The following is an 11,092-nucleotide window of genomic DNA, read 5'->3' as shown; positions in this document are numbered from 1 at the left end:
TTCATACCGAATCTCACTCTATCACCCAGAATGTGTTGTAGTCAAGCTCACTGCAACTTCCATATCCCTGGTTCAAGGGATTCTCATGCCCCAGAATTCAGAGTAGCTGGGATTACAGCTGTGCACCACGATGCCCAGCTAATTTTCTGTTGTATTTTTAGTAGAAATAGGATTTCTCCATGTTGCCCAGGCTGGTCTCAAACCCCTGGGCTCAAGCAATATACCTGCCTTGGCCTTGCATAATGCTAAAATTATGGTGTGAGCCACCACACTTGGCCTAAAAAAATTCTATTTTTAATCACATGGATTAAGCTGGGGAGCGTTATGTTGAGATAAGCCAGGCACAGAAAGATTAATAGTTTATGATTTCACTTAGAAAAGGATTCCAAAACAACTCAATCTCATGGATGTAGAGTAAAATGGTGAACACTAGAGTCCAAGGTATTTAGAAAAAATGGAGGGTTGGGGCCGGGTGCAGTGGTTCACGCCTGTAATCCCAGCACTTTAGGAGGCTGAGGTGGGCAGATTACAAGGTCAAGAGACCAAGACCATCCTGGCCAATATAGTGAAACCCTGTCTCTACTAAAAATATAAGAATTAGCTGGGCATGGTAGTGCACACCTGTAGTCCGAGCTACTCGGGAGGCTGAGGCAGAAGAATTGCTTGAACCCAGGAGGCGGAGGTTGCAGTGAGCAGAGATCGTTCCACTGCCCTCTAGCCTGGTGAAAGAGTGAGACTCTGTCTCAAAAAAAAAAAGTAATAATCTTGCAAATTTCAAATTCACAGAGCTCATTTTATTATTTTGCAACATTTAACATTCACACTTAAAAATAGAAGATTCTCCATGGAAACTTAAGTTGCACTATATCATAGAAAAGTAAATTTAAAACTGTTCACTGGCTGGGCACGGTGGATTACATTTGTAATCCCAGCACTTTGGGAGGCCAAGGTGGGCAGATCACCTGAGGTCGGGAGTTTGACACCAGACTGACCAACATGGGAAACCCCGTCTCTACAAAAAATACAGAAATTAGCCAGGAGTGGTGGTGGGTGCCTGTAATCCCAGCCACTCGGGAAGCTGAGGCAGGAGAATCGCTTGAACCTGTGAGGTAGAGGTTTCAGTGAGCTGAGATCGAGCCATTGCACTCCAGCCTAGGCAGCAACAGCGAAACTCCATCTCAAAAAAAAAATTGTTTACTTAACATTAACTCTTAAAAATTGAATTTCTGGGGCTGGGCACTGTGGTTCAGGCCTATAATCCCAGCACTTGAGAGAGGCCAAAGGGGTGGATCATCTGAGGTTGGGAGTTGGAGACCAGCCTGACCAACATGGAGAAACCATATCTCTACTAAAAATACAAAATTAGCTGGGTGTGGTGGCTCATGCCTTTAATCCCAGCTACTTGGGAGGCTGAGACTGGAAAGTCACTTGAACCCAGGAAGCAGAGGTTGTCCTGGCCTAAGTTATGGTGAGTGGAGATCATGTCATTGCACTCTAGCCTGGGCAATAAGAGTGAAACTCTGTCTCTCAAAACAAAAAATTTTTAAGTCATTTGTATATTTTCTAGCAAATTTTATATTTACCACACTTTGTGTAATCTAGTAAATTGTTCTTTTTGTTTTTGTTTTTTTTTCTGAGACAGACTCTCGCTCTGTCACACTGGCTGGAGTGCAGTGGCACCATCTTGCCTCACTGCAACCACTGCCTCCTAGGTTTAAGCAATTCTCCTGCCTCAGCCTCCCAAGTAGCTGGGATTACAGGCATATACCACCACACCTGGCTAATTTTGTTTTAGTAGAGACGGGGTCTCAGCATGTTGGCCAGGCTGGTATCAAACTGCTGACCTTAGGTGATCTGCCTCCTTGGCCTCCCAAAGTGTTGAGATTACAGGCATAAGCCACCATGCTTGGCCAATAAGTTTTGTTTTTACAAAGTCATGCTAACTGCTTTAATCCTCTCACCTGTGGACAGTGTATGCTTTTTATCTTAATTAACTGATTTGAAAATTATATTGATAAGCAAACTCTCCAGTTAAAACCAACTCTTCAGTCCTTTAAAAAATACCAATTTTTGGCCAGGCACGATGGCTCACACCTGTAATCCCAGCACTTTGGGAGGCTGAGGCAGGTGGATCACATGAGGCCAGGATTTCAAAACCAGGAAGGCCAAGATGGTGAAACGCCATCTCTACTAAAAACACAAAAGAAAATACCAGCCAGATGTGGTGGCAGGTGCCTGTAATCCCAGCTACTTGAAAGGCTGAGGCAGAATTGCTTGAACCTATAAGACAGAGAGCCAACATTGTGCCACTGCACTCCAGCCTGGGCAACAGAGCAAGACACACACACACAACTACCAACTTTCTCATCAAAATTTACAAAGTATCATGTGAAATGAAATGGCATTAACAGTGAGAAAAGTGAAGCTATAACAGAAAAAGAAGGGCTGTGATGCATACATAACTGGGATACATATAATAAATAAATACAGACAAATCTGAAGATAATTGAGAAATAAAAAATGCAGAACTTCTCTTTAAATTCAGCATTGAAGCCAGGAAAATATGTCCTCTCCACATGAAGAATCAATTTCATTTCTTCACCACTGATGTTTTCCATCTCTGACTTGAAGCTACAAACTAACTTTATTTTTACTCCAACTCCCAGGTTCAGGGAGTACTAATTTTTGCACCTTTATTACAGATGATGTTTCACCATGGTTAAGCTGGTTTTGAACTCCTGACCTCGTGATCCATCAACCTTGTCCTCTCGAAGTGCTGGGACCACAGGCCTGAGCCACCGCACTCAGTCCACAAATTAACATTGGCAGGAATATTTATGGCTTATTATGGAGCATCTGTTACACAGCAAGAACTGTCATGTATGTCTGCTACATTTAAATATAAAAACATCCAGCCGGGTGCCGTGGCTCACGCCTGCAATCCCAGCACTTTTGGAGGCCAAGGCGGGCGGATCACCTGAGGGTCGGGAGTTTGAGGCCAGCCTGACCAACATAGAAAGACCCCCGTCTCCACCAAAAGTACAAAATTAGCCAGGTGTAGTGGCGCATGCCTGTAATCCCAGCTGCTCGGAAGGCCGAGGCAAGAAAATTGCCTGAATCTGGGAGACGGAGGTTGCAGTGAGCTGAGATCCGCCATTGCACTCCAGCCTGGGCAACAACAGTGACACTCCGTCTCAAAAAGGAAAAAAATCCTAATACAAAAAATTAGCTGGGCGTGGTGGCAGGCCCCTGTAATCCCAGCTATTTGGGAGCAAGAAGCAGGAGAATCGCTTGGACCTGGGAGGCGGAGGTTGAAGTAAGCTAGATCCCACCTCTGCACTCCAGCCCAGTCGACAGTGGGAGATGCTGTCTCATAAACAAACAAACAAACGAACATCCTCATTACTTGTAAATCTTCCCTAGTACTTATCTGAGCAAATTAACTCAATAAATGTACTGGAGGGACAGAGGTTGAGAAAAATAAAAATAAATAATAAATAAATGTACTTATGTCAATTACAAAAAGCAAAAAGAAAAATAACTAAAGGGCTATAAATATAGGGCTTTCAAAATTAAGTGTTCTAATTAAATAAAATTAACTTTGGCAGGAATATTTATGGCTTATGGAGCATCTGTTACACAGCAAGAACTATCATGTATGTTTGCTATGTAACTTAATTCGCTAATTGTGGAATCAATTTAAAAATTCTTTTGTATGCACTACATTTTATAAAAATTATTTTTAGTAGGCAACGGTGGCTCAAACCTGTAATACCAGAACTTTGGGAGGCCAAGGTGAATAGATGATGAGGTCAGGAGATCGAGACCATCCTGGCCAACATGGTGAAACCATGTCTCTACTAAAAATACAAAAAAATTAGCTGGACATGGTAGTGCATGGCTGAAGTCCCAGCTATTCAGGAAGCTGAGACAGGAGAATTGCTTGAACCCAGGAGGCGGAGATTGCAGTGAGCCAAGATTCCGCCACTGCACTACAGCCCTGGGCCACAGTGCCAGACTCCATCTCAAAAATTAAATAAATGAATGAATGAATGAATAAAAGATACAAAATAATTAGGGGTCTATCATGAGTACCAGACAAGTGTAAACAGATAATTTGCATGGGGAGATTCAGAACTATAAGCCATAGATTGTACAGTAATGAATTCAGTACAAACCAGAGAATACATCTGCTTTCAGCATTTTGAGGTTTTGCGTTTTCTAGTAGTCATCTTGTTAAAATGATTTGTTCAGTATGCTCTTTTCTTCTGAAAATAGGTACAAATTCATACTCACAAAAGACTAACGTATATTTAACTCTATGTAAATCAAAACTAAAAGTTTGCATGTGTTGCAGGCAGACAGAAAACATGCTCAAAAATAAGTATCAGAAAACTTTACAAATATTTATTCAGGACTCAGAAATGTATGGATTTTATTTATGCTTCTACATAACTTTTTTTTTTTTTGAGATGGAGTTTCGCTCTTGTTACCCAGGCTGGAGTGCAATGGCACAATCTCGGCTCACTGCAACCTCCACCTCCTGGGTTCAGGCAATTCTCCTACCTCAGCATCCTGAGTAGCTGGGATTACAGGCACGCACCACCATGCCCAGCTAATTTTTGTATTTTTAGTAGAGACAGGGTTTCACCGTGTTGACCAGGATGGTCTCGATCTCTTGACCTTGTGATCCACCCACCTTGACCTCCCAAAGTGCTGGGATTACAGGCTTGAGCCACCATGCCTGGCCTACTTCTACATAAGTTTTATTATGACCACAAAAATAACCCTGTAATCAATAACAATTTAATTGTACATTTTAAAATAACTAAAAGTACAAAATTGGATTGTTTGTAATACAAAGGATAAACGCTAGAGGTGATGGATACCTTATTTACCCTGATGTGATTCTTATATACTGTATTCTTGTATTAAAATATGCCATATATTGCATGAACATATACTCATGCAACCCAAATAATTAAGAAAAATAAATTTAAATTAAAAAATACAAACTGACACAAGAACAGAAAATGAACCACCACATATTCTCACTCATAGGCGGGTGATGAAAAATGAGAACACATGGACACAGAAAGGGGAGTACTAAACACTGGGGTCTATTGGGGGGAAAAGGGGAGGGCCAGTGGGAGGGGGAGGTGGGGAGGGATAGCCTGGGGAGAAATGCCAAATGTGGGTGAAGGGGAGAAGCAAAGCAAAGCACACTGCCATGTGCGTACCTACGCAACTGTCTTGCACGCTCTGCTCATGTACCCCAAAACCTAAAATCCAATAAAAAATTAAAAAAAAATTAAAAAATAAAAATTTGGCCAGGTACAGTGGCTCACTCCTGTAATTCCAGCACTTTGGGAAGCTGAGGCAGGCAGATCATTTGAGTTCAGGAGTTTGAGATCAGCTCACCCTACCTACATAGTTGAACTCTGTCTTTACTACAATACAAAAATTAGCCAGGTGTGGGGGCGGGCACCTGTAATCCTAGTTACTTGGGAGACTCAGGCAGGAGAATCTCTTGAACCTAGGAGACAGAGATTGTAGTGAGCCAAGATTGTGCCACTGCATTCCAACCTGGGCAACAGAGCAAGACTCCCTCTAAAAATAAAAAATAAAATAACTGGACACTGTATTTCACACCTGTGATCCCAGCACTTTGGAAGGCCAAGGTGGGCAGATCACAAGGTCAGAAATCTGAGACCAGCCTGACCAACATGGTGAAACCCCGCTTCTACGAAAAACACAAAAATGAGCCAGGCATGTTGGCGCACGCCTGCAGTCCCAGCTACTCGGGAGGATGAGGCAGGAGAATCACTGGAAACCAGGAGGAGAGGTTGCAGTGAGCTGAGATCATACCACTGCACTCCAGTCTTGGTGACATAGTAAATAAATAAATAAATAAATAAAAATTAAAAATTAACCTACAGAAATAAATTCTTTTTTTTTTGAGGCAGAGTTTCCCTCGTTACCCAGGCTGGAGTGCAATGGCACAATCTCGGCTCACCGCAATCTCCGCCCCCTGGGTTCAGGCAATTCTCCTGCCTCAGCCTCCTGAGTAGCTGGGATTACAGGCATGCGCCACCATGCCCAGCTAATTTTTTGTATTTTTAGTAGAGATGGGGTTTCACCATGTTGACCAGGATGGTCTCGATCTGTTGACCTCGTGATCCACCCGCCTCGGCCTCCCAAAGTGCTGGGACCACAGGCTTGAGCCACCACGCCCGGCCAGAAATAAATTCTTTAACTTATTTTTAGTCAAAGCCTTTGGAAAAGAGATTACTAGAGATGTTAAACCATTATGTTACCAAATAGTACATATCGTTACCATATTTTACGTACATTCTTGAATAAGGTGGAATAGGGTAACGTTTGTGGCATATAACACTTCATTGAATGCACAATAGTATTTAACATGTTAAAAATGCTGAATATATTAATGTCACATAAAATCTAAAATTTCAAAAATATACCACATTTTATATAAAAGTATTAGTACACTATACTAATTTTCATTTACTTATAAATCAAAAATTTTTTTCTCATGATAATGCAGATTACTCTGAACACCTAATGCATATATTACTTAATAAGTTATGTTATATTACTTAATATTAACATTAATTACTTAATATCATAAGTTAACCACAAAGTCTCTTCACTTAGGTTTTCATCATGCATCTTACGTTTTAATGTCCTTACTATTCCATAACTAAGTTTATAAATAATGCTCACCTAATAAAAAAGAATCTCTCGTATCTTTGATGCAGCAACAAATGATCACATGCTTTCACATGTAAATAGAAATGAAGAAACAGGAAATAGTTTGAGAGTTGAATTACATCATTATTCACTTTTCAAAAAATTTTTGCTGCATCTGCAAAAATATGTTTTAGTGTAAACTCTCTGGTGTTGTCTAAGCTGTAGTTTTTGAAAAAGTATCTTTCCAAATTTATTAAATTTGCAGGGTTTTTTTCCCAATATAAATTCCCTGATACTGGACAAAGTTTGAGCAACTGCTTCAGAGGTTTCCTCTAGTACAAAATGGGTACAATAAGATCTGTGATACAAGTAAACATACTACAACCCAACAACAATGTTCTTCTTCAAAATATTCTTTACTTTAAAGGCTTACATTTTCTTAAAGATATTTTGACAGTAATTGCACTTAAAATGTTTTTATTAAGTATGAACTCTAATGTTGAGTAAGATGTGAGCATATATTAATGGCTTTTTCACAGTCGTTATATTTGTACAATTTTTCTCCAGTATAAATGCTTTCCTGTGCAGTAAGGTATGAGCACTGGCTGAAAGTTTTCCCACACTGTTTACACATGGAGAAGTTTTCTTCAGCATAAATTATTCTTACCTCCAATCAAGTGTGAAAACCATTTAAAAGCTCTGTCACATTCTTCATATTTCTAGGATTTCTCACCACTATAATTTATGTTTAGAAAAGCTGAAATGTTTTCAAAAGCATTGCCACATAATTCTGGTTTGTAGAGTTTCTCTCCAGTATGAATTATCTTATGATTGTTAAGAATTGAGAACTTATTAAAGGCTTTGCCACATTCTTCACACTCACAGGGGTTCTCTCCAGTATGAATTTTTTTATGTTTAATAAGAGTTAAGAACTGGTTAAAGGCTTTTCCACATTCTTCACATTTGTAGGGTTTCTCTCCAGTATGAATTATTTTGTTTAGTAATGCTTAGGGACTGGTAAAGGCTTTACCAAATTCTTCCCATTTGTAAGATTTCTCTCCAGTATGGGTTATTTTATGTTTAGTAAGGTTTGAAGATCGATTAAAAGCTTTGCCACATTCTTCACATTTGTAGGGTTTCTCTCCAGTATGAATTATCTTATGTGCAGTTAGTTGTGAGGACCGGTTAAAGGCTTTGCCACATTCTTCACATTTGTAGGGTTTCTCTCCAGTATGAATCATCTTATGTGTAGTAAGGTTTGAGGACTCATTAAAGGCTTTGCCACAATATTCACATTTGTAGGGTTTCTCTCCAGTATGAATTCTCTTATGTTTAGTAAGGGCTGAGGACCAGTTAAAGCCTTTGCCACATTCTTCACATTTGTAGAATTTCTCTCCAGTATGACTTATCTTATGTTTAGTAAGGTATGAGAATCGGTAAAAAGCTTTTCCACATTCTTCACATTTGTAGGGTTTCTCTCCAGCATGAGTTATCTTATGTGTAGTTAGGGTTGAGGATTGGTTAAAAGCTTTGCCACATTCTTCACATTTGTAGGGTTTCTCTCCAGTATGAATTATCCTGTGTGTAGTAAGGTGTGATGACCGGCTAAAAGCTTTGCCACATTCTTTACATTTGTAGGGTTTCTCCCCAGTATGAATTATCCTGTGTGTAGTAAGGTGTGATGACCGGCTAAAAGCTTTGCCACATTCTTCACATTTGTAGGGTTTCTCTCCAGTATGAATTATCTTATGTGTAGTAAGGTGTGAGGACCGGTTAAATGCTTTCCCACATTCTTCACATTTGTAGGGTTTCTCTCCAGTATGGATTCTCCTGTGTGTAGCAAGGGTTGAGAACCAGTTGAAGGCTTTGCCACAATCTTTACATTGGTAGGAATTCTCTGTAATATGATTTATTTTATGTTGAGTTAGGTGTAAGAGCATACAAAATGATTTTTCACATTTTTTACATTTGAAAGATTTCTTTCCAGTATGTCTTATCGTAAGTCTGTTTGAATTTGAAAATTTATGTAAGACTTTCACATACGGATCACACTGAAATATGTTACTCTGGGTAGCTGTCAAACACTGGTTTAGTTTGTTATCTTTGTGCACCTTCCATTCATATTCATCCACACTTTTACACCCTTTTCTTAACTGTAAGTTCTCATGTCCACATTTCCCATATTTTTTCAGTAGCACTTCTTGAAAAGTATCTGTTATGTCCTGCTCTGGCCAAAGGTGTTGGGGAAAATTAGAACACATAACTGAAAGAAATAAAAATAACAAATTACTTACTAGACACAGATAAATATCTAACCTATATTATACAAACTACATAAACAAGATGGCACAGGAAAATATCAAAGACCCTAATCCCTTTATAGACATATAAAAAACAAAAAATTACTAAGCAAAATTTATAAATGAGTTAAGTGTGTGAAGTGTCTGTGGTGAGAACAATGCAAATAGCCACTTAAAAGTAAAAGTCTGTGTAATCCCAGCACTTTGGGAGGCTGAGGCTGACGGATCACCTGAGGTCAGGAGTTGAAGACCTGCCTGGCCAACATGGTGAAACCCCATCTCTACTTAACAAAAAAAAGTAAACATATGTTACATTTACCCAACAGAGCTCTTCCTGTTCCTCAATATAACATAGTGTCTTTAGAACTCAATTGCCAACTTTTTTTTTTTTTTTTTTTTGTGATGGAGTCTCGCTCTTGTTGCCCAGGCTGGAGTGCAGTGGCACAATCTTGGCTCACTGCAACCTCCACATCCCAGGTTCAAGTGATTCTCCTGCCTCAGCCTCCTCAGTAGCTGGGATGAAGGTGCCCATCACCACACCCAGCTAATTTTTGTATTTTTAGTAGAGATGGGGTTTTGCCATGTTGACCAGGCTGGTCTCTAACTCCTGACCTCAGGTGATCCACCCACCTCAGCCTCTCAAAGTGCTAGGATTACAGGCATGAGCCACCATGACTGGTGCCAACTTTTTTTAAATGACAAGTAAAATACTGGCACATTCCTCGTTATTACTTGCTTCCAGGAGTCTTTCCTGACACTGGTTTGTGTCTCCCATGAAACATAATGCTGAAAGAAATGGTGGTATACTTTGGAATGACAGTTTAAGTTTGTTGAGACCCGAAGGGAAACGTTACAGCACTAGAGAAACTGCAGTACCACAGACAGAAAACAGGTGTAGCACGTGATTACTATGAGTAAGAAACACGAATAAATTCCTTCAACTAAAAAATAAAGACAAAATTTCAGATAAGACACATTCTAAGAACATGTTTAGGAGACTCTCAAAATCCCTAACCAAGACAATTGTTCAGACTATGCCAGGACAAAGCTACATTATAAAGATTGTGACAGGTAGCTTTCTTTAATGTCCAAATTTCAATCAAAGATGACAATGTATATAAAATAACGCAATATGGTTCCACAAAAATATAAAATTTTGGCTGACCACAGTGGCTCAGGCCATGGGGCTTTGAGAGGCCATGGGAGGGCTGATCACTTTAACTTGGGAGTTTGAGACCAGACTGGAGAATATAGCAAAACCCTGTCTCTCCAAAAAAAAATATGTAAATAAAAGTAAACTAGCTGGGTGTGAGGGTACATTGTTACAACCCAGCTACTTGAGAAGCTGAAACGAGTCATCTGAGTTTGGGAGGTGAAGGCTACAGTGAGCTATGATCATGCCACTGCAAACCAGTTTGATTGGCAAACTGAGACTCCAGCTCAAAAATAAATGTTTATAAAAAGGAAAAAAAAAATTAAGATGCTCGAGTGGCTTACATAAAAAAGCGTGCAATATGCTATGAGTAACGCATTTTAGCATTGAGTGAAATAAGCTGAAAGTAACAGAATGGAAAGAATCTGTATTTCATGAAAATAGTACCTATGATTGGGTGAGGAGGTAATAATTATATTAAATATAATATGCTTTGAATCAAATAACAGCATGAGACAAAGACTGATTATATAATGGCCAAATGAGTCAATTGACCAGGAATCTATAACTCATATTTATTAATATATATATATACACACATATAAAACATCAGGGCTCTAAAATATATAAAGCGAATTTTGGGAAAGGTGAAGCAAAAAATACATCGCAACAAATAACTGTAGACATCAAGACCCCATTTGCAATAATAGAAAATTTAGATAAAAGTTCAATGACATTATAGATTTATTAACTATTCTGCATATAGAGAAATACCTGAGAGTGTATAACTTATTGAGAAAAAATGTTTATTTTGCTCACAGTTCATCAGACTGTATAGAAAGTGTGTGCCAGTTTCTACTTCTAGAGACAGTCTCAGAAAACTTACAGTGGAAGGCAAAGAATAACTGAACATATCACATGGTAAGAG

General features: G+C 39.2%; 1 protein-coding gene across 6 annotated transcripts in view; it reads right to left on the bottom strand.

The window, feature by feature from the left end:
* Nucleotides 1–7,108: 7,108 nt before the first annotated feature.
* The window catches only part of LOC100413659 (uncharacterized), a 36,883-nt gene continuing 32,899 nt past the window's right edge, over nt 7,109–11,092 (bottom strand). For all 6 annotated transcript variants that reach the window (XM_078362055.1, XM_078362054.1, XM_078362059.1 and 3 more), the window contains one exon: nt 7,109–8,974. In XM_078362055.1, the coding sequence (XP_078218181.1) occupies nt 7,719–8,974 (1,256 nt within the window). In that variant the 3' untranslated portion in view covers nt 7,109–7,718. The remainder of the gene's footprint in view (nt 8,975–11,092) is intronic.

Source organism: Callithrix jacchus, chromosome 22 (assembly GCF_049354715.1).
Source record: "Callithrix jacchus isolate 240 chromosome 22, calJac240_pri, whole genome shotgun sequence".
Classification (NCBI taxonomy): domain Eukaryota; kingdom Metazoa; phylum Chordata; class Mammalia; order Primates; family Cebidae; genus Callithrix; species Callithrix jacchus.
The sequence above is the reverse complement of the archived record's forward strand: the minus strand, read 5'-3'. Positions and strand labels throughout refer to the sequence as shown.